The 25,029-nt window shown below is 39.6% G+C and overlaps 1 protein-coding gene and 1 pseudogene across 1 annotated transcript; both read right to left on the bottom strand.

Annotated features, from left to right (window-relative positions):
• Positions 1 to 4,474, bottom strand: part of LOC108879316 (xaa-Pro dipeptidase-like) — a 69,073-nt pseudogene extending 64,599 nt beyond the window's left edge.
• A 1,691-nt stretch (positions 4,475 to 6,165) lies between these two features.
• On the bottom strand, positions 6,166 to 18,816 carry LOC108876861 (xaa-Pro dipeptidase). The gene is made up of 15 exons (XM_018666657.2): positions 18,652 to 18,816; positions 16,783 to 16,966; positions 16,180 to 16,307; positions 15,416 to 15,479; positions 13,210 to 13,257; positions 12,593 to 12,654; positions 12,148 to 12,192; positions 11,088 to 11,163; positions 10,262 to 10,308; positions 9,833 to 9,901; positions 9,036 to 9,113; positions 8,606 to 8,754; positions 8,069 to 8,253; positions 7,141 to 7,332; positions 6,166 to 6,729 (listed from the first exon to the last, which is right to left on the bottom strand). The coding sequence occupies exons 1-15, from the start codon at positions 18,666 to 18,668 to the stop codon at positions 6,586 to 6,588; spliced, it is 1,488 nt and encodes a 495-aa protein (XP_018522173.1). The 5' UTR covers positions 18,669 to 18,816; the 3' UTR covers positions 6,166 to 6,585.
• Between the last annotated feature and the right edge of the window lie 6,213 nt (positions 18,817 to 25,029).

The following is a 25,029-nucleotide window of genomic DNA, read 5'->3' on the forward strand; positions in this document are numbered from 1 at the left end:
AGAGGAGGGTGTTTCTCAAGCAACTAGGCAAGGCACTCGTCACTCCGCTCATCGAACGGAGGGCTCGCCTGCCTCACACCGAATCGGCCACAGCGGTCGTGAAAACTGCTCGACTGGCTGTAGCCTCCCGCTTCGGCCCAGGTTCAGGCCCAGGTCTGGGTCCAGGCCCAAGCCCAGGTCTGGGCCCGGGCCTGGACCCAGACCCCCACTTCCACAGCCCCTGTCAAACCCATCCCTGCAAGTAAGAGGAAGAGGTGTCAGGTCTGTCCCTCCAAGAAGGACTGTAAAATACACAACATCTGTCGTTGCTGCAAGAAATACATATGCAGAGGCTGCGCGCTCCTGTACTGCCCCATGTGTGCCAAGTCCTCCTCATCCTCGGAGTGTGGGACAGTTTGACCTGGTGCGAGGACACTGGGTGTATATGAAATACGAAGGGCAACGGGAGGGTTAAAAGCAGCAGAATTTGACTGAAAAATGTCTAGAAAATTAAGGGAGTGACAGTCTTCACTTGACTTGTCAATAATATTATAAAACAAGTTTAATTATTCACCATTCCACAATGATGGGGTGTAAAAGACAATGGTGCCAAATGGTTATATTACCTTTGAAATAATAAGAGACTTCTCTTTCAAAGCCGTTAAGGTTAGAGTGTACAATGGATAAAATGATGTAATATATGCAGTTAGAAAAAGAACAAAGACCAGTGCTATAGACAACAGTAACATCACCATTAAGTGAAAACTAAGCAAAAGCAAGATTCTTTGTTTTATTTAACTATATTCAGAATTAGGTTAATCAGCAACAATCAGTATGCATGAGAGTCTGTTGTATCCTTGGTAAAAAAAGAAAAAAAGAAAAAGAAAAATCAATAGCCTCCCCAAACATAGTTTAATTATGTTAATGCAAATTGATGCCGGCTAAACATACCCACTAATTCCTTCAAAGGAGGCTTCACGGCAGATGCTCCCATTGTCTGTATTCTGTCCTCGCTGAGTGGAAAGGAAGACTAAATAAGTGCATTCAAATGTCAATACATTACTTACTTACTGCCCTTTGTGCCTCATGGCATGTAATGACAATGATTTTTTGATTATACAATTAGTGAATGAATGAATGAATAATGAATTCTCAGTTTTGCAATTTGACTGTTAAGATTCACACTGTCAGTAGCAGATGTTTGGTGCCACTATTTGACAGTTTTGATAGAAACAAACTGAAAAGGTTCAGTGTTTTTATTTTTGACATGTTGAATGAGCTGGCAGCTGACCAATAGTAGGATGAGATTGGGGGAGGCAGATCTGACTGGAGATTTTACTCCACCTCCAACTCCACCTCTAAACCTGTTTGTGTAAAATATTGCCACACCACACACGAAGAGTTGCTTGTGATCATTTGAGTGATATTAAGTAAATGTATATATCACTGATTTAGATCAGGTAGGAGAGAGTCATGCATACCAATGTTAGGAGCACTGCTGGTTTCAGGTTGGTCAGGACATCAACAATCTGCAGGGAGGCAGACAGGGAGTCATTACAAGACTGAGACACACAATAGAGCAGCAGAGACAACAAGCACCAGTTTTCTTCTACTCTCAGGCTGCAGAATAAAGGTCACTCTGGCAGGCGCAATTGTGAAAACGTGGCCTCTGGTACTCAGCAGCACACTAAATGACAAACCTCAAGCAACATTATTACTCCTATGCCAAAAGTCTAAATGTCAGATTAAGATTTGCTTGTGTTTCCTGTATTTGAGTAAAACACACTTGTCAGTCAAGTAAAACCGAACAGAAAAAAATTGCAGAGAAACAAGGATTTTTCTGAAAATAGAAATCAGTAATAAGAAAAAAATCAATGTGAACACTTTTAATTTAAGGGCTTATTTGCAGCTGCACAAGGTACGTTGAGGGCAATTGTGACTCATTAGAGTTACTCAGACTTTTCTGAAAATACTGTCACAAATACAAACTGACTGTTAACACGTATGAGAAGCCAACTGAACACCTATGGGAGATTTTGGACTGATGTGTTAGACAGAGCTCTCTTCCACCATCATCAAATCACCAAGTGAGGGAATATCTTTTGGATGAATGGTATTACATCTCTCCAGTAGAGTCCAGAGACATGTAGAGTCAATGCCAAGGCACACTGATGCTGTTCATGCAGCAAGTGGTGGCCCAATGCCTTACTTAGACATTTGGTGTTGGTTTTACCTTTGTCACCTGTCTGTATGATAAAATATGGAGAAGAAAACTCTGTGAGCAATAAATCATAAAGGTAACACCTGCCAGATACCTTAAAAGGATTAAAAACTAATTATTCTCATTTTTCTCCACAAACTGCCACTTTCAACAATTTAAAGGAGAACTGTTTGTATGTTAAGCAGCATAGTGCTGAGAAAAGTGACTGTGTGTGGAACATCTTATATGTCTGAGTGTTTGAAAAATGTTCTCAAATATTCATGACTTGCCTCTGATGAAGAAATATTGTTCTCTTTTAGGACCCTCCGTAGGCAGCATTGTATTTTTGTGTGTGTCTGTAGGCAGCACTGTCAACTGAATGCTGAACACCAGCAACTAGTTTCTTTGTCTGACTAGATAGCAGTATTCATAAACAAATGCAGAGGCAGTTATTGTATGACTCTAATATTATACTGCAGTGTTGAAATGCCAGATGAAAGAAGTGGACCGGTTGGACTGCATTTTAACCTGTGACTAATTAGGAAATTTAACACCTCAGGCAGGTGGGGAGATGTAACAATAACTGAAATATCATCAGCAGTACGAGTCATCAGAGGGTTACAGAGTAAATATAGAAATGATATGTGATCAGTTTAAAATGCAAACTTCTGATTTGTTGGCCAGTGGAAACTGTTACATTATAGTCTGAACACATCATTTTGATTTGTCAACATGCACACCTCCAAAATAGCTCTGGAGCTGTCAACTCTCCAATATAGCTCCCCTGGGAATCTGCTGTCAACACTTACCATACGTGACTGTTTTCCCAAACTCTCAAAATATGCAATTACAGACAGTCTGAACAGGAGAGTATTTTTTCAAACTGGGTTGTTAAAAAGCAGAGAATGGAACTGCAGGTTACACATTTAAAAAGCAATTCTTAACATCAAGTTTCAGTTACTGCAAAGAATAAACACACACACAAACACAAAGATAGACATACACACACAGGCTCTAAAGGCCAACACCACCACAGACAAACATACATCACAGGTGTACTGCACTTCATCCACAGCATATTTCTCCTCGAAGTGCTCTTTAGAAAAGATCCTGTCAACAGATGCGAAACACACAACTGGTAAAGAAAAGTACAATAAACAGATGGATTATGTCACAGTTTGCAGAAACACTGCTGGAGCTGAAACACTCAGGAGACAGACCAGAGGGAGAAAGTAAATCTAATGAAGAACTCAGTATATTAATGTGCTGAGAAGAGGTTTATAGATCAGGGAAGAGCAAACATGTGACATGGTCACAGTTTGCAGGTTACTTCCACATCATTAGAACAGAGCAGATCAGTGTAGACGAACATATCACTGAGGTGTTTTGACAAAAATGCTTAAATGGATTTTGACTGCATTTGCAATTAACTACCTAGATACAAACATGATCTAAAGGTGGAGATCATGACTTCTTCAAGTTACAGCTCACAGCTCTGGACCAGCTGGTAATGATTGTTGGCCATGTGCACGCTCTCTGAGGATTAGTGTGACTCACTCTCCCATCCACGTGGCATAGCTTTCAGGCAGTTTGGGAACAAAAAGGATGGATTTCCCAGAGTCCACATCAATGGCTCCATAACAGTCAGGCTCAGTTACTCCAAAAGCCCAGTGGAAGAAAGACTCCTACAGAATTGAAACAATCAGCCAGAACATTAGTGGAGGAAACTGTAATAGTCAGCTAGAAGAAAGCAGGGTGTCAGCATGTTCTGGTCAGAGTGTTACGTGAGGAAAAATGAGATGCTGTCACTTCTTAGACCAGTTAGATTAACTGAGACGAATATTGAGCTCAAACACAAAGAAAACTTTCAAAGTGTCCTTTGATTTATGTTCAAACTCAATTACAATCACACTCTTTGGTTGAAGTGTTGAAAAAAATGGAGATAACAGACACAAGTGATTTCTCCGCAAGGTGACTGTGAGCATATTTTTGACAGACAAAGAAAACGAACTGCATCAGAGAACTGGAGCCAGATGAGGTTTTTGTGGCACCTCACTAGAATGCCCTCTGAACGCACGACCATTAACTCACTGATGGTTTGGGACCAACATGGGTCATAAAAGGATGGATGGATGAATAAGTCAACTAAAGACAACTTACCTGCCTGAAAAGGAGGTCTGTGTCCGTGCAGTACCTCTGCTTCTGTTCTCCTCCCTGAAGAACCACCACTGACTTTGGCACCACTCCATCTTTGGCTCTCAGCCCTTTGCACAGTTGCTGACGGTTCTCTGCAAAAAGTGTTTATCTACGGAGCAGGGAGAGTTCTATCTATGGAGGTAATCCTCAGGATTTGGTCAGTGGATTTGAGCCTAAGGAGGTGGGTGAACCACAGCCAAGCTTACCTTCAGACAGAGTTAAGACATAGAGATTGACAGCATTGTAACTGAGAAGTCTTGGTTATAAATCTTGTGCCCTTAGTGATAAGATAACAAACAAAACATATCAGACTCAGTCTGGGCAGAATCAAAGGTTAATCCATAACCTCACAGTATTTTATGGCTAAAGGATTTCTGATCATTCACTGTTGGCTGAGTTTACAGGTGTAACTGTGCATCTTTGAGGACAGATCAGCCACAGTGAGGTGGGAAATGATGTTACTGAGGCAGGTAGACACAAACATTTACTAAACTGCAATTGCACTATGGCTTCCTTGTTCAGGGACAGCAGGTTAGGTTAATTGGTGATTCTAAATTGAATATGAATGATTTTTCGCACTCAGGTTCATGATCTGTGTAGGGTATGACACTAAATGTGTGAGCAGTTAATATTTTAATTAAGGTAAGCTGTAAGAGTGTCATGTTCTTTTTTAATGAAAAAGGTAATGTTCACTTCATCCTTGCGACTGTGAACTTTAATGTGAATTGAATTTCGATATCTGATATCTTGCTGAATGTAATGCATGTCCCAGAATCAACTCAGATCATTGAGTGGATTCACACATCCTTCACCTGTGGATAATTCCACTGCAGATTACCTATGGCCAAATACAGAAGTTAACTGAGACTTTTAATGGATAATTTTGCTTTCATGAGCACAGAATGCTCAAAGGGGAGAGATGTAATTTAAATGATCAGATCTTATGTATTCTTCAGATTGACTGTATTTTGTACTGTTACAAGCTGAAGATGCAAACTGCTGGTGCCTTAGTCAATGTCCAAGGACAGAACAAGATGTTGCACTAAAGGCAAGATGGTGTGTAACCATCAGATAATGTGTTACTCACGAACATGTATAGAAATGGACACTTCCTGTGCTGAGTGCTCACTCATGCATCTCATGTACCTGATATTGTGAATCCATCTGCAGATGCTGAATTACATTTACAGAAAGATAAGAGTTAAGTTTGTGCTTCATTCAACAGAAATTGCCACCACACAAGTAAATGGGCATTTTAATGATTTTAAGTAGTTTTCTCTCTCTTTCTTTCTCTGATTTGATCTCTTTTGGGCAAGGTCTGCTGCGAAAAACAGCTAATTGTTTGAGTAAATACAGAAATCTCATCTATCTACTGAGGACAGACACACAACACATTATATTAAAGTCATATCTGGAAGATATTCTTGGGATTTGCCAGTAGATTTGAGCCTGAAGAAGTATGAAAACCAGCCTGACCAGCCTGCTTTAAGAAGGGGGTGTTAAGCAGGTCATATATTGCATGGAGTGTACACCAATAAGTGCATTTACTGTAGAAAATGACTGAGCTTACTGTGAAAATAGATTGAGGTCTTCACAAAGGTGTGCCTGATAAAGTTTGAAAAATTGAAAGTCTGGAAGAGAGAGTTTAATTCATTGAGAGGACTTGAAAAAAAAAATACAACAAAAAATAAAAACAGTAACACATCTCTGTAAGTACCAATACAAAATAGTCATCTTTAGCCAATCTAAATTTAAAATACCAATAAATAAATCAAAAGTTGCAAAGTCAGTTGCAAATGAAAAATTTTAATTCAATTTCACTGGATTGTTTGTGTATCAGTGTTTACAAACGGGAACATATAAGAATAAAAATTATTTTAAAAAATGTATTTCTTTTCCCAAAAGTCAAAAAAATGAACTGTTACTATACTAAGATAGAGACGATTCCATAAAAGTGACTGTTGATTCATAACCATTTTCAGTCCATTATAAAACCTTCATAAAGATAGGCTACTGTTTGAAATTTCATGTTTTGCTTGTTAGTCATTCATGTTAATTCTACTGATAATTATCTTGATTGTGTATCATATGTAAGTCAGACAAGAGTGAGAGTAATAACTGCAGTTTTACTGAAGAATATTCTTTGTTGTTTGTATGTGTTCATTAGTGACATCAAAACGTACAGCACAGATGTTATGAGTAGATGTCATTCAGGGTTTCTCACTGCTGACGACGGGGCTGAAGGTTTTTGCAGAGTCTGCCATGAAAGCCTCAATCTCCTCCACAGTGCGAGGGACACAGGTCAGCAGCTCTATGCCATTCGCTGTCACTGCGATGTCATCTTCAATGCGAACCTGCATACAGTGATGACATAGCCGTTAGTTAAACATGAGAGAAGTGGGAGATGTTGAAAGACAATGTTAGTCAATGTAAAAATGTAAAACACATATAAGACTTCATATATTGAATATTGAAAAATCTGTCAACTTCTCTTTAGAATTCAAATTCTCTGATTTCCCTGCCTGAAATACAGAGTAAATATTTGTCCCCAAGGGGCAATTTAAAAGGACAGGAAAGTAGCTAAAAAAAATAAATAAATAAATAAAAGAAAAGACACATCAAACAAGACACAAAATCAACACACAGTACAACAAACACTGTTAACAGAATAGAATTTTTTTTTCTTTGTCCCTAAAAAAATTGTCTTATCTCAACCACCTCTGGTGAATCCAACCTGACAAATAAAACAGTGGCAGCAAACTGACCCCTCCAAAGCCACGGAAGCGAGCCAGCACTTGGTTGTTGATGAAGCAGCTCTGGACAGGGTTGGCAAGGGCCTGGTCAAGCAGGTGGTTGATGAAGTATATGCCGGGCTCCACAGTGAGGACCATCCTCTCCTGCACCAGACGGCCCATCCGAAGGCTCCTCAGTCCAGGCTCATTAATACGCTCCACTCCCTGAACAACAGTAGAGTTTGTACAGTTTGTACAGTTACAGTACATTACACAGTTAAAAAAACTCTCACCAGTAAAATATTTTGTTAACAATGTTGAGCTAGTAATTTTTACTATTACAGATAAAAAGAATATCTGTAGATATTCTGTAGCCAAACAGAGAAGCACAGGCACAGCATTTACTTTTATGCATCAGTTACAAGCTTAGACTTTAGGATCAATGCTTAAAACTTTAAATTGAGACAAGGAGGCAAGAAAATACTACTTCATTCTGTGATTAGAGATGAATAATGTCAGTCTTACTGAAACTAGTCGACAGTATTGTTTGTCTCTTACCCTCTCTCCAGTCCTCATACATGACAAGCTATACTGTTGGGTAGTTTCAGTAAGACTGACATGCATCTGTTATGACAGACTGATCACTTCATTTACATTCAGCACACTGACATTGTATGATGGTGTAACACTCAGCAGTTACACTAGAGCTAGGGTTAACCCACCACCATTGGTGTTCAGAACGCAGACAACATCTCACCTTCCCCTCTTTCCCGCCCTCATCCTGAACTTGTTCCTACAGCTTGACCTCTTTTTGTTCCACTCTCACCTCTGCACAGAGGGCCTCTCTATTATTGATGACACATCAGTATTGGAGGAGTGGGAGTGTGTTTTCTTCTTCTTCCTCTCCTGTCTGACGGATGTTTTTGATGTGAGCAATCTCAGAATTCTCCTCTATTCTCACCTCAGGGTAGCCCCCCACATCGTGCACATCAATGCCCAGCAGGTGTCCCAGGCCGTGGGGCATGAAAACAGAGCCCAGGTGGACCTTCATCATGTCCTCCACGCTGCCGCTCAGGATGCCGATCTTCACCAGCTCCTCCAGGTGAACCCGGTCAGCCAACCGGTGCATGTCAGTCCACTTCACACCTTAGTACAAACAGTATGCATGCACGTTGATGTTTTAAGCACAAAAACTTCTCAAGGTGTTGGGATGGATCTGAGACCAGGTTTATAATTTACTTAGAAGTGTGGTTTAGAAAGAAATATTCTTTGTAAGAGCCCAGCAACTGTAATTTAAAAAAAAAAGAAAAAAGAAAATAATGGAAATTCTAACTAAGGAGTCTATCTAAGGATCATTACTATTACTTGTACTTGTAAAAAAGGTTACTGTGAAATACAACAAAACAATTAGCAATTAACCCTGTACTGGTAGTACATATGAGGGTAGAAGATAACAGTAATGTGAGGTCAATAGTTAAGCTGACTAAAAGATGATAACCTGGTCTGATGGCAGCCATGACCGCTCGGGAGGATTTGAGGACGGCCTCATAGATGGCCCTCTGATCTGGAGTGAACTTGCCGTTGGCTGGGAAGGAGCAGGTGATGTCTGATGAGTAGCAGTAGTACTCTCCACCCATGTCGAACAGACTGCACAGGGCATAATATCAAAACTGATTCAATCAAATGTATTCCCAAACTGCTCTGGGTTTGTATCTAAAATGTCTTTCAATAACTTACAACACTGAAGATCACAACTTAAGCAGAACAGTAACAATGCCATTTAGAGACACTTCATGAAAGATTGTTACACAGAGGATGTTGGGAATTGGTCTGACAATGACACAACAGCTCCCCCTTTAGGAGAATCTATGAGTTACAAGCCAGTATCATGAAGTGCTTGCTTCTAAAAACTGCTGAGAGCTACTCACCACATGTCTCCATCCATAATTGTCTTGTCATTTGGAGCCCCAGCATGGCCATAATGGAGGACAGAGGAATTATTGCCCCTGGTGTTGAACACAATGCATGAATTAAAAAAGACATAAAAAGTATGTAAACTATGTATGAATAAGAACTACACTGCAAGGTGTTAACTACATTCAATGTAACTTATATTAAGCCACTATTAAAATAATTTGAAGTACATATAAAATATAGTAAAATAACTTGCACCCTCAACCACTAATCCCCAAGAGACACTCATTAAACATGACCTTTAATACAAAAGGCCAGAGCATGATTAGCAGCAGCGTTTCAAAATTCTTCACCCACAGTGATGGCAGTAACACTACAACAGAGAGAAGGGCGATGTACTGTTTAAGTGAACATGGTTTGTTTTGGCTGACAAGACACCCTGGATTCAGCAGGGTTACAGAGTGCCATTTCCCCCGAATCCTAAATTCTGCTTTGTGATCAAAATCCTTGAGGGCACTGGAGTGCCACAGAGGCTTGAAAGATGTTCTGCATCATATTGTAAAGTGTTTCTATATATATATATATATTTTTTTTTTTTCAGTGATACTAAGCCTGTGAAGACAACATTTTAAGGTATGGTCTTAAGATTTGGCAACTTCCAACTTTAAAGCTACCTTTTATTTGATTGATGACAGCATCCTTAATTTAACTGGTGTGTAAGTAATAAATTAAGTAAGCCATTCAGAAAGAAATCACTGTAAGAAACTAAGTCATAAATAAAATAGGTAAAGAATTAATTGAAAAAGCATACGTTCCACAGATACAGGTGTACGAGGTGTGGCGCATCCCTCCTTTAGTGTAGCAGTAGTGCTGGAACAGGCTGAAAAAAAGGCAGAAATTTCAGCACAGCAGTGATCAGAGAAAACACTGATTAGCAGGAGGACTTTCACTAAACTCTGCCTGACTCCATGCTTTTTAAGAATTCATTTCACAGTCATTCTTTAATCACTTGGTCAAGCACATCAAACATATCCAGGATCTCAACAGCATCAGAAGGCTGCATAAGGCTATGTTTACTTGTTCCTCTAGCACAGAGAAGGCAAATGAGCATGACTGACAGTTGTTAAAAACAAATCTAAATATGTTATATTACTTTACAAATGACTCTCTTTTTGTGTTTTGCTTCAATCCCCCCTCCCCCCACACACTGCAGATAAAGACAAATAAATGGGACACTTACCTCTCCATTTCATATTCTTTCTGTCCATGTTTCACATGCTTCATTACCTACAGTGAATAAGTTCGGTTATATGTTGTTAGCAAATTTTACTTTACTTTCTTTACTTAATGGAGTTTCATCAAAGTTTTGATGTTCACTTTTTTTGCAAAACAGCAATCAAAGCAGGTGAATCCATTTTTTCTAATGAGCATCTGTATTACCTGAGTTTTTCTTCCGAGTCTCTCTCCTTTGTTTATTTTGCACTTCCCATGTCATCTCCATTTTTAAAATAACATTATGAATTGTATGGGTTATTGCTTCAAGCATAATCTGCAGCATTGATGCAAGGGGGCATAGAGTTCAAAAGTCAGTGAGAATGCTCACACACACTTGCTGATTTAGGGATTTGTTTTTAGTGGGCACCTGTGGGGAATATCGTAACTGAAGATCTACCGAAATGAGTGGACTTGGGTATACATGGGTAAAAAAATATCTGAAAACTAAGACTAATAATCACACTTGTAACAATGGGGAAAAACACAATATTGAACTCTCACAGTGAGTGATTTTAGAGTCCACTCCTCAATCCCTGAAGGTTATTCATGGTAATAAAGTTCAATCCTGTACACAAGTTAAATGATGCTTAAATGTTACAGCTTATTGGTCAAAGGCTATATCAGTTAACTGCTGGGCTCTAAGCTACGGGATAAAGTTTAAATTGATAGCATTTAAACAGTTTATAGCCTCAGAGGATCAATTTGAAGCTCTGAACTTTCCATTTTTTTCTATTCCTTTATTTTATCCTTTGAAATTTGAAAATATACCAATATGAGCATGTCTATCTCACCATTTTGTGGGCTTCACTGGAAATCCTGTTGGTGTAGCGCAGGACCTCCAGCTCCATATCAGTCTTAATCAGACGGCTGCAGATAGACAGAAACAAGAGGTGAGAGAGCAGCTCTCTCCTTCTCTGATCATTACACTGGAGGCTTATCCATGTACAGTCAAACAGCAGAATTCATACAACTCTCACATTAAGCTAAAATAATGCAGTATTTGTTCTGTGATGGATGAAATAAAAGACATTTTTGAAATTCATCTCTTTAATATACACTGCTAATACCAAAGCTGATGTGCAGAACAAATATTATATTATAACAGACTGTCCTCCATCATTCCCGGGAACGCTGTATATAAATGGGACCTGTCATTTGATGAAATTTCAGTGGGAAACAGTCTCATAATCGTTTGTTGCAGAGATGGTGAAAATATTTCAAGCCACAATAAAATGTAATGCAGTCTTTGATTGAAATATCAGCTTTAAGACCATATTACAACTGACATTTTTTTCCTGCTGATTTATTTGAGTGAGAAAAGCAGCAGCTGCACCTTAAATGGCAAGAAATAACATACATACCGGAGAGTATTAAGGATCTCTACAATAATAGAGCCAAGTAAATAACACAAGGCGGTGGTAACCAATAGTAACACTAATGAAAGTAAAAATAAATGTCCATTATAAAGAGAGCCATGCTAGCTGTGGAGAGAAGAGGGGGCAGAGGGGTTCAATCAAGTCTTTCACCCCAGGAGGTGCGCCTGAAAAACATTCCTTCTTATTTCACAAAATGTCAATTCATCTGGAGGGTGCAAACTCTAATGCCAAGGACAACCAGGCAAGCACGAAGTCTATTAAATCTGTGTGGACTGGCTTCTATTTCTAAGAGGGAAAAAACAACTCAAAGAAAAGCCTCTGTTTCTGATTGCAGACCTGACTGGGCGTCTGTAATTGCTGAGGTTTGTGTATTAAAAGCAGCAGAATCTGACTGAAAAATGTCTAGAAAATTAAGGGAGTGACAGTCTTCACTTGACTTTGTCAATAATATTATAAAACAAGTTTAATTACTCACCATTCCACAATGATGGGGTGTAAAAGACTGTTGTTCACTTGGAAGCTGATTAAAAAAGTAACAAGAAACAGCAGCATTATGAATATAAATGGAATTTAATGCAAATGGTTATATTACCTTTGAAATAATAAGAGACTTCTCTTTCAAAGCAGTTAAGGTCAGAGTGTACAATTGATAAAATGGTGTAATATATGCAGTTAGAAAAAGAACAAAGAAGAGTGCTAAGGACAGTAACATCACCATTAACTGAAAACTAACAAGCAAAAGCAAAATTCTTTGTTTTATTTAACGATATTCAGAATTAGGTTAATCAGCAACAATCAGTATGCATGAGAGTCTGTTGTATCCTTGGTTAAAAAAAAAAAAAAAGAGAGAAAAAAAAATCAATAGCCTCCCCAAACATAGTTTAATTATGTTAATGAAAATTGATGCCGGCTAAACATACCCACTAATTCCTTCAAAGGAGGCTTCACGGCAGATGCTCCCACTGTCTGTATTCTGTCCTCGCTGAGTGGAAAGGAAGACAAGTGCATTCAAATGTCAATATATTACTTACTTACTGCCCTTTATGCCTCATGGCATGTAGGGCAGCAACAAAGGAACCCCTACAGTACATTAAGTTGGTTTATATTGACATTGATTATCTGTTCCATAATGGCTGACAGTGATTTTTTGACAGTACACTCAGTAAAAGGACTTTACCTGAATTCTCACTCTGCATTTTCAGCCGTTGATCAACATAATCAAATTTTCATAAGTTGTGTCTATTTAATATTCAGACTGTTAAAAGCAGATGCTTGGTGCCACTATTTTAACGGCTTACATACAAACAAATTGAAAGAATTCAGTGTTTTTATGTTTGATGTGATGGATGAACTGGCAGCTGACCAATAGTAGGATGAGATTGGGGGAGGCAGATCTGACTGGAGATTCATCTCTAAACCTGGTTCTATAAAATACGCCCACACCAGATTTGAAGAGTTGCTTGTGATCATTTGAGTGATATCAAGAACATGTATACATATCACTGGCTGTAATCAGCTAGAAGAGAGTCATGCATACCAGTGTTAGGAGCACTGCTGGTCTCAGGTTGGTCAGGACATCAACAATCTGCAGGGAGGCAGACAGGGAGTCATTACAAGACTGAGACACACAATAGAGCAGCAGAGACAACAAGCACCAGTTTTCTTCTACTCTCAGGCTGCAGAATAAAGGTCATTCTGGCAGGCGCCATTGTGAAAACGTGGCCTCTGGTACTCAGCAGCACACTAAATGACAAACCTCAAGCGACATTATTACTCCTATGCCAAAAGTCTAAATGTCAGATAACAGATACCTTACTCAGTGTTCACAGACACACCATCATTAAAACTGGCCTCCTAAAACATTCACTGTATTGTCTCAGCAAAGCAGAAAAAATAATAACACCTAACAGCTAAATTGTGGCTACATTTTTAGACAATGCATAGTGATTGAACGAGTCAATGGTTGGTTCTAAGAGTAACATCAGAACACAAAAAAATCCTTGTTTGACTGAACATATAAAAAGATAAGAGACTTGATTTTTAAATGTATTTTATGCCTTGCCCATGTTTGCAGTAGCTCAGCAAAATACACTTGTTAGTGAAGTAAAACCAGATAGAGGAATGTTTAAGTTTGCAAAGTAATGAGGATTTTTCTGAGAACAAAAATCAGTGAGAAGAAAAAAGTCAATGTGAACACTTTAAATTAAAGAGCTTATTTGCAGCTGCACAAAATAAGCACTCTCTATCACCATCATCAAAACACCAAATGAGAGAATAGCTTTTGGTAGAATGGTGTTCCACCCCCCCCCCCCCCAGTAGAGCCCAGAGAGTTGTAAAGTCAATGCCAAGGCACATTGAAGCTGATCTGGCAGCACATGGTGGCGCAACACCTTACTAAGACTCACTGTGTTGTTTTTTCCTTTAATTTGTCACCTGTCTGTATGATAAAATATGGAGAAGAAGACGAATTATTTACATTCTTCTCCACTAACTGCTGCTTTCAACAACTTAAAGGTGAACTGTTTGCATGTTAAGCAGCATAGTGCTGAGAAAAGTGAGTGTGTGTGGAACAACATCTTCTGTGTATAACTGAAAAATAGAAATGTTCTCAAAAATTCATGACTTGCCTCTGATGAAGAAATATTGTTCTCTTTTAGGTCCCTCTGTAGGCAGCATTGTAGTTTTGTGTGTGTCTGTAGGCAGCACTGTCAACTGAATGCTGAACACCAGCAACTAGTTTCTTTGTTTGACTAGATAGCAGCATTCATAAACAAATGCAGAGGCAGTTATTGTATGACTCTAATATTATACTGCAGTGTTGAAATGCCAGATGAAAGAAGTGGACCGGTTGGACTGCATTTTAACCTGTGACTAATTAGGAAATTTAACACCTCAGGCAGGTGGGGAGATGTAACAATAACTGAAATATCATCAGCAGTACGAGTCATCAGAGGGTTACAGAGTAAATATAGAAATGATATGTGATCAGTTTAAAATGCAAACTTCTGATTTGTTGGCCAGTGGAAACTGTTACATTATAGTCTGAACACATCATTTTGATTTGTCAACATGCACACCTCCAAAATAGCTCTGGAGCTGTCAACTCTCCAATATAGCTCCCCTGGGAATCTGCTGTCAACACTTACCATACGTGACTGTTTTCCCAAACTCTCAAAATATGCAATTACAGACAGTCTGAACAGGAGAGTATTTTTTCAAACTGGGTTGTTAAAAAGCAGAGAATGGAACTGCAGGTTACACATTTAAAAAGCAATTCAAAATACACCTCCCCAGAGTATTTGGTGGTTGAACACTGTCAGAGGTGTGCTCATTGCTGAATTGTTCCAACAATTAATTTTCATAATGATGCTCCACATGCTTTGTGTGAGCCCAGCTACTGTCCAGATTTTCTCACCCACTGATGTCATGAACTGGCCCCAAAGCTTTTACACTCTCAGCACTTACACAAGTTTGCACACCTGCCCCAAACATCTAATCACATGCAAACACACACACACAGGCCTCAAAGAGTGTGTTCATGTTCATTTCTATTTTCATCTCTTTGAATAATTTAGTGTGGGATCAGCAAGCAGCACGCTGCATTCTATGGAGGCACCAATGTCCTTTCCTTCATAGCTGGGTGACTTAACATCAAGGTTCAGAAAATGTCTCACACACACAGACACACACATAGACATACACACACAGGCTGTAAAGGCCAACAACACCACAGGCAAACTTACATCACAGGTGTATTGCACTTCATCCACAGCGTATTTCTCCTTGAAGTGCTCTTTAGGAAAGATCCTGTCAACAGATGCGAAACACACAACTGGTAAGAGTTCAATAAACAGATGGATTATGTCACAGTTTGCAGAAACACTGACGAAGCTGAAGCACTCAGGAGACAGACCAGAGGGAGAAAGTAAATCTAATGAAGAACTCAGTACATTAAAGTACTGAGAAGAGATGCTTTGAGGTTTATAGATCAGGGAAGAGCAAACATGTGACACGGTCACAGTCTGCAGGTTACTTCCACATCATTATGTCCAGTGGTTTTACTGATTGGGTTACACACAGACACTAGGGAGTCAGGAACACTGCATGCACCATTTCTTTTGATCATCAACCTGTCCTCACAAATTAGTTCCCTGCAGCAATCAGCTTGTTTCCAGAAAGCAGCCAAATGTGTAAATGATTCTTGATCATCTGCAATTTCATTTTGGGTATTTTTTGAGAGGATTAATAATTTCAAAAACACGCAATAAATAAATCTTAAAACAACAATTTATTTGAACAATTTACTCTGTGTAACGTGCTAGAACAGAGCAGGCTTTTGTATCAGTGTAGTCAAACATGTCACTGAGGTGTTTTGGGTGATGACAAAAGTGCTTAAATGAATTTTGGCTGCATTCACAATTAACTAACTAAATACAAACATGATCACCACCATCCCCAGCTGGTGATGATTATTGTAGAACACTCTCTGAGGATTAGTGTGACTTACTCTCCCATCCACGTGGCATAGCTTTCAGGCAGTTTGGGAACAAAAAGGATGGATTTCCCAGAGTCCACATCAATGGCTCCATAACAGTCAGGCTCAGTTACTCCAAAAGCCCAGTGGAAGAAAGACTCCTACAGAATTGAAACAATCAGCCAGGACATTAGTGGAGGAAACTGTAATAGTCAGCTAGAAGAAAGCAGGGTGTCAGCATGTTCTGGTCAGAGTGTTACGTGAGGAAAAATGAGATGCTGTCACTTCTTAGACCAGTTAGATTAACTGAGACGAATATTGAGCTCAAACACAAAGAAAACTTTCAAAGTGTCCTTTGATTTATGTTCAAATTCAATTACAATCACACTCTTTGGTTGAAGTGTTGAAAAAAATGGAGATAACAGACACAAGTGATTTCTCCGCAAGGTGACTGTGAGCATATTTTTGACAGACAAAAAAAATGAACTGCATCAGAGAACTGGAGCCAGATGAGGTTTTTGTGGCACCTCACTAGAATGCCCTCTGAACGCACGACCATTAACTCACTGATGGTTTGGGACCAACATGGGTCATAAAAGGATGGATGGATGAATAAGTCAACTAAAGACAACTTACCTGCCTGAAAAGGAGGTCTGTGTCCGTGCAGTACCTCTGCTTCTGTTCTCCTCCCTGAAGAACCACCACTGACTTTGGCACCACTCCATCTTTGGCTCTCAGCCCTTTGCACAGTCGCTGACGGTTCTCTGCAAAAAGGGCAGCTGACACCCTCAGGGTGTCATTACCCAGCCAGTAGACAGGTCTGAAAGGACAGGGGATTGGGTGACTCTGAGTGGTTGGAGAGACTGGCTCTTAAATGGAGGGCTTTGGGTCTAGATTAAGATTGCCCAGTCATATGGTGCACGAGTGCACAACAACATAATATGACCCACACTGTCCAACCATCATTCAACTATTCTGATACCCTAGTTCACTCATGTAGTGCTCAGACACAAAATCAACCGTGATAAATGACACAGTGGAAACAAAGTATTCACAAAAATATATGGTAGCTATATTGGGCTGCAGTGAGAATTGATCATTTAAACTTTCACAGTAAATTCTGTGAGCACATTCAGGAGAATTGTTTATCTAGCAGGGAGAAGAAACCCTTTATGTTTCTAGTTCTATCTGGAGGTAATCCTCAGGATTAGGTCAGTGGATTTGAGCCTGAGGAGGTGGGTGAACCACAGCCCAGCTTACCTTCAGACAGAGTTAAGACATAGATATAAAGATTGACAGCATTGTAACTGAGAAGTCTTGGTTATAAATCTTGTGCCCTTAGTGATAAGATAACAAACAAAACATATCAGACTCAGTCTGGGCAGAACCAAAGGTTAATCCATAACCTCACAGTATTTTATGGCTAAAGGATTTCTGATCATTCACTGTTGGCTGAGTTTACAGGTGTAACTGTGCATATTTGAGGACAGATCAGCCACAGTGAGGTGACACACACGTACTAATCTGCAATTTCAATTCCCACTGCATCACTGAGGTATTTATTAAACTAAGTTAATTTCTGAAGGCAAAGTCTGTGGTGTTGCGCAGTATTACATAATATCATAAGGTGTGCCTGTTGTGTCCGCCAATCTCTGAACTATGTGAAAACGAGACCTCTGCCAGAGATTGCCTTCTGTCTGCTGACTGCAGACATTTTTATCCTTATCACAGCAGATACTGGTGTGGTTTTATCTAACAATCACGAGAAGTCTGCCTGGATTGTGTCATGATCACAAAAGAGGAAAAGTTGTTCTGTTGAGATCACTAAATAATAATAATAATTATATTGTATTAATTATTGCATGTCTGCAGCATAGTTACTTTGTGATGTTGCGCATGTAACTTTGACACCAAGACAAAGTTTTCACAAATACAAAACACATAATTATAATGTTGGATTTGAATTATTCCAGCAGTGGATAGTGCACTTTTTTTAAGTGAAGAAACCGTGCCTGACATTGCAACCAGTGTCAGATACACATCAATAATAAATAAATAAAGTGTATCACAAGGAGCTAAAGTAAAGTAAAAGTAATTCACTAACACTTTAGCTCAGTGGTTCAAGGTTCAAGTGGACTGGTTCAGCCAATATTCTCAACAATTACAATTTCTCTAAATATCACATTGCATGGGGTGCAGTTTAAGTAAACTAAATGTATGAGCAGTTTTTTATTGAACACAGCTGTGAGATTTATGTTTTATGTTTTTAATTAAGAAAGTGAAAGTTCACTACATCATTGTGACAGTAAACTTGAAAATATTTTTTGTATCTGCCTGACAACTGTTTCATTATTAGACGAGCTCGCAAGATTAGTGCAAATGGTGATATCTATCTGCAGCGGTGTTCTGACAGTAAAAAGCTAAAACGACTCTATAAATTCTCCTACTTAAAATAAATAATCTTTCCAGTTAAAGCGCTGTAGGAAGACAGAAAACTCTACTCACTGAGGTGCTGCAGCCATGATGATTCCTGGTCCAGAGTGTCACGTGTTGACAAGACTCACGTGAGTTTTGCACTGCTCTGGCGCTGATCAGCTGACGTGGCGTTGTGTTGCGTTCAGGGCTATGGGAGATATTAACTGCCACCATAGACTCTATGGCTACGACCGAGATATTAACTTCGAAGCTGCATTGAGAAGCTTTTCTGAGGTTGTTTTTTCTACTTTCACTGTTCACGAAGTGCCGAAGTCACTATGAGAAACTGCAAAAGAGTAATGAGAAGCTGCCAACAATGCAGGCCCGTTAGGTTCGTATTACTCAGTGCAAAAAGGGCATGAAGAAAGGCACTGTCCGGGCTACATGAATATAATTAGAAATTTATACAAAGATCAAAAATCATACACGTGTGTGTGTGCGTGCGTGTGTGTGTGTGTATGCGCGCGCGTTTCACTTCCTCAACAAAGGAAACAGACTACACGGTCAGATGTCTTAACTGTGCTCTTCCTCTTTTTATTTACAGTGTAACAAACATGGAGTTCAGAGCTGGATGATTTTTGTCTATACACACACACACGCACACACACACACACACAATATAATATAATTGAACTCCCAAGTTTGTTACATTGTAAATAAAAAGAGGAAGAGCACAGTTAAGACATCTGACCGTGTAGTCACACTGAGGATCTGTTTCTTTTGCTGAGGAAGAGAAATTATGGAATTATTCACAGTTGTGAATGTATTATTTGTTTATCCTTTTTTCTTGGTGCTTTGTGAGTTTTTCAAACTCACTCAAACTCAGTAAACACATAAGGCAGCCTTTAATTCAACAGTAAAAAAAATTCAAAGTTCAAGTAAGCACTCTTAGAGTGAGGCATATTGCACAGTCTATGTTATGTTGATGGTGGGGGTCGTTGCATGTGAGAGTTCAAGGTGGTGATGGGATGGCTCTTGGGAAGAAACTGTTTTTCAGTCTGTTTGTCCTAGCTTTGCACCTGTAGCGCCTGCCAGAGGGCAACAGGTCAAACAGCTGGGAACCAGGATGTGAGCTGTCTTTGATGATGTTCTGAGCTCTGCTGAGACCCCAGGTGGTGTAGATGTCCATCAGGGAGGGAAGAGGGCAACCAACGATCCTCTGTGCTGCTTTGACTGTCCTCTGAGGCCTTGCTCTGTCTGCCTCAGTGCAACTTCCATACCAGGTGGAAACACAGTATGTCAGCAGGCTCTCGATGGATGAGTGGTAGAAGGCCAGCAGCAGCCTCCTGTCTAGGTTGTTCTTCCTGAGGACTCTCAGGAAGTGTAGTCGCTGCTCTGCCTTCTTTATGACCGCTGAGATGTTGTGCATCAAGGAGAGGCCATCGGAGATCTGGACTCCTAGGAACCTGAATGTGTGGACCCTCTCCACACACTCGCCGTTGATGTAGAGGGGGGGCATGTACAGGATATTGCCTCCTGATTTGATTTTGCTATGGTGCTTTTACAATAAAAACAGCAGGGGGAGGTGCAACTCTGTTTTGACACAATGCAGGGAGAGATTGAGAAATAATTCATTATTATGAGTGACTACAGATACATGGTGCGGGTAACTCTGTGTGTCAAAAGTGACAGTATCCAGGCTTGGATGACAGACTGTCAAGATGGTTTGGCCCACTCACTCCCTGAAACATGAGCAGTCTCCAGTGATGCAAAGTAGATATCTGATGATATGGTATATGGTAGCAAGATATTATAGCACCTGTCTCTTTTTCTACTAAAATAAACTTTTTAATAATTTCATTAACTTCGCTTCCAATCAAGATCAATGGAAGTTGAGAAGACTTAATCCTAACCCTAGATATAAGAGAAAGGCAACATTGCAAATACACAGACTAAGTCAAAATGTAAATAGTAATAATAATCATTATTATTATAGCTAACGGAATAATAATGACAGAGCAGTGAAACATTAATAGCAATAACGCTATCATGAACACTAATAAATGTTTAATTGTTGTAACATCATCAGTTGAGCTGAATCGTGGGAGCAGCAGGAGACTCTACAGTTCTGGAGGCAGAACCCTGCAGTAAGAGAAAGTAGAAGAAAGGGAGAGAAGCACAGCCTGGGCACTAATGTGCTTGAGGGAAGCAAGACACAGTTAGAGTGATGCAGAGATATTAAGACGGTTTACAATAATCTTGTGGGCAGGATATCATGGACAACATTTGCAAACTTCTAAGCTTAACTGATGTATTGAGACTAACCCAACCCGCCAAAGGAAAAATGGTAACCTGAAATAAGAATCAGAATAAAATGCTAACCGAAAGTTAAGGCATAAAGATGAGTTTTTAGTTTGGATTTAAAGGCCTCAACTGAGTCACCCTGTCTAATACCAATAGGGAGGTTGTTCCAGAGGAAGGGGGCCCGATAGGAGAAGGCCCTGCCACCTGCTGACTTCTTTTTAACTCTGGGGACAGATAGCAGCCCTGCATGCTGAGAACACAGAGCATGGGAGGGAATATAAGGATTAAGAAAATCAGACAAGTATGAGGGGGCTAGAATGTTTAGAGTTTTATAGGTCATTAGGAGCATTTTAAAGTCTGATCTAACATGAATAGGGAGCCAGTGAAGGGAGGCTAAAATTGGAGTAATGTGGTCAAACCTTCTCGACTTCATTAGCATTCTAGCTGCAGCATTCTGAACCATTTGTAGACTTTTAGTGCTAGCACGTGGTAGTCCCAAAAACAAAATATTACAATAAGCAAGTCTAGAGGAAACAAAGGCGTGAACTAGAATTTCAGCATCTGCCATGGAAAGAAAGAATCCTAGCTATATTACATAGGTGAAAAAAGGCGGTCTTTGTAATGTCTTTAATGTGCTGATCGAAGGAAAGAGCAGGATCAAATGTGACACCCAGATTCTTGGCTGTTGTACTTTGAGAAATCACACAGTTGTCAAGGGATATAGTTACTTGATCGAACTGGTGTCTATATTGCGCCAGGCCAATAACCAGCATTCCAGTTTTGTCTGAGTTAAGAAGCAGGAAGTTCCAAGACATCCAGCTTTTCATAGAAGACAAGCAGACCCCTAGTTCCCTAATGTGAGAGAGTTCCCTAATGTGTTATGCTGTCATCAGAATAACAGTGAAAACTAATTCCATGACTCTGAATAATTTGGCCGAGAGGAGAAATACAAAGAGAGAAAAGCAGGGGGCCAAGAACAGAACCCTGGGGTACTCCATATTTCACATCAGAAAAAGTTGTTGGTGTTATTACAAGAGACACGATGAGTTCTGTCAGATAAGTAAGATTTTAACCAGCTGACGGCCAGGCCAGAGATTCCAAATCTATTTTCCAGTCAGTCCATGAGTATACAGTGGTCTATAGTATCAAAGGCTGCACTAAGATCATGTAAGAGGAGCAGAGAGGTGGAATCTAAATCCAGAGAGTAAAAGATTATTTACTACTTTAGCAAGTGCTGTTTTGGTAGAGTGAAAGGCTCTAAAGATAGACTGAAAAGGTTAGATCATTATCAGCTAAGTGAGCTAAAAGCTGCTGAGACACAACTTTTTCTAGTATTTTAGAGAAGAATGGAAGATTAGAAACATGGCAATAGTTACTCAAAGACTCAGGATCAAGGTGTGGTTTCTTAAGTAAAGGTTTAACCACAGCTGTTTTAAAGCTAGAAGCCAGTCGTCAATGATAGATTCACAATATTCAGCACTGCAGGGCCCAAGACTGGCCAGAGATCTTTGGAGAGTTTACCTGGTAAAGGGTCAAGAAGGCAAGTGGTGGGTTTAGAAGCTAGTACCAGCTTAGATAATGAATCTTGACATACAGTGTCAAAATTCATCAGAGCAGAAACTCTCTGAGACTCAATGTGATGCTCAGCTGGTTCTGCAGCAGATGCTAGAGCGAATGAACTGATTTTTTTCTCATCAATTTTACTGCAGAAAAAATTCTGAAACTCATGAGCAGTAAAGGGCGAGCAGCGAGGAGGTGGCTGCTTTTCAGTGAGTTTAGCTACAGTGTCAAAAAGAAATCTAGGATTATGTTTATTGATATTGATTAAATTTGAAAAATATGCTGCTCTGACAGTAGACAGTGCACGCTTGGTGCCACTGGAGATACAGAGCTTCTGATTTTGTTTTCCACCATTTGTGCTCTAATTTCTGGCAGGCCTGCTTCAGAGCACGTGTGTCATCTGTGAACCAGGGCGTAGACCTCTTTGACTGTCTAACTTTAGTGGTGAGAGGTGCAACTGAGTTGAGGAGACTAGACAGGGTTGTATTTAAATCCCTGGTACAGTTTTCAACGGAACCTATTGCTGCAGTAAAAGGGACCAGGACCTCTGGTAGTTGCTCACTAAGAACAGTTAAAGTTGTGGGACCTATGTGTCTGGTAGAAGATACATTTGAAACAATTTTAGGGGAACAGTCTAAAGTTGCATCAAATTTGGAAATGGTCGGAGATAATAGATGTGACAGGAGAGATAGTCAGATTAGACACCACACCTCTATCCCACGGGAAAGAATCAAGTCGAGAGTGTTGCCACCATAGTGAGTATGTACAGACTGTGTGAACCCAAAAGTATCAATAAGTGCCAGAAAGGCTTTATTTAGAGGGTCAGAGGCCTTATTTAGGTGAATGTTCAAGTCACCCATGATTAGAATGTCATCACTATATGTGACAAGAGTGGCTTTGAACTCAAAACTTTACTCCTTGCAGGCTTTGGACATTTGCAAAGCATGGAGGGGCTTCTTCAAAGACACTAGGACTTACAGGACAAAAAAGGGACAAAATGAATACATGCATATGCCAGCAAGAAAGGAGGATGGCTGTGGACACACACTAGCTTGAAATTTCTGGTGAAAGACATGAAAAAATGTGGTTTTAAAGAAAATGATTGTTAGAATGACAGCCTGTGACTACATAGTTGCTACTTTGAATGTTGTCACAGGCTCAGTAAGTGAACAAGGCTTCCTTTCCATTCCCTCAGTGATTTCTTTCCTTCAGCAAGGCACTTAACTAAGGTTGTTGAGGGCAGCTCTCAGTTGTATATATGTACCGAAACAACTTCCCCAGATCAATTCGATTCATTCAAGTTGTTTGTAGTCAACATGCCGCACTGAATTAATACTCAAAATTTCTTTTCATTCAGCATTTAATCCATAGAATAACACGGTTACAATACACCAGTGAATACAGAGGCAAAATACTGGAAATGCTTCTCTCTTATTCGTAGGAAAGAGAGTAGCACTGGAACAGTTCTCACGACTTGTATGAAGACTGAGACAGAAACTGTGCATTTAGCCATATTTTGGCAAAATATGACCATCACTGTATGGATGATGAACAAAGACGTGAATTATAATGCTGGAGTGATTTGAAAAGTTTCAGTGAACATTTTGAGATCTTTGATCCATTCCAATGCCTTGTCTCTGCTGGAGTCCATCATAAACTCCATTAAGCTGTTACCAGACACCCCAGCCTTTGTGCACAAGCCTGAAAATAACGCTAAACAAAAAGGTTCTTCTGGTCTCTTCTGGTCTTCAACCATTTTTAATTACACAGTCACAACAGTCATAACTCTAGTCTCCTTTGAACGAGGCACATATGTGGGACGTTGTTTTTTGAAAAGGTAATTCCAAGCTGACCATACTACAGACATTTTACAGCCACTTTTCAAAAAAAAAAAAAGCTGTAATATGAGAGTTTCACCCTCAAAGGATAGATAAAATTAATTTTAGTTTCCTCCAGAAATAAACCCAGTTCCTCTCCCTCAGAAATGCTTGTCAATTAGGTGGATAGTGGAGTGTGGCAAGAAATACTATTGACTCAGATTATTTACTCTCTTCAGATGACCAGAAGAGGGTTTAATTAAAACACAAAGAGCTGCCTGCCGGCACATGGATTCTGTTGAGTGGGTTCTTACTGTAATACCTTCTGGTGAGCATATTTCAGACACATGTGTCTGTGGCACTCTTCTTTAAATAACATTCTCCTTCTGGCTGAATTACAAAAAAATGCTCATTTTATTTCTAATCATGCTTGTGTCTTTATACCCATGACATCTCCTTTCCAGAAAAGGGGGGAAACAGTCAGTTTAACCTGGCAGCACTCCAACTCTAATCTTAACCTCAGGTCACTTGCACCAAATGTATATGAACTATATAAATAAAGATATTGGGTGAAGATAAAATGAATAAATATGAAGGTATTTTTCATTAATTGAAACTACTGAAAAAGAAACAAATACACCAAATTATGAAGATTAAAATAGCAAGTGGGCACAACAGCACCACTCTGATGTTGAATAAATATAAAAAGTGCTTTTGTTAATTAAATTATACTGTTACTTTATCAGATGTTTAATTATGCAATTTTTCAGCCTATAGAGATAAACTC

The sequence above is a fragment of the Lates calcarifer genome, linkage group LG2, assembly GCF_001640805.2.
Source record: "Lates calcarifer isolate ASB-BC8 linkage group LG2, TLL_Latcal_v3, whole genome shotgun sequence".
Lineage (NCBI taxonomy): Eukaryota > Metazoa > Chordata > Actinopteri > Centropomidae > Lates > Lates calcarifer.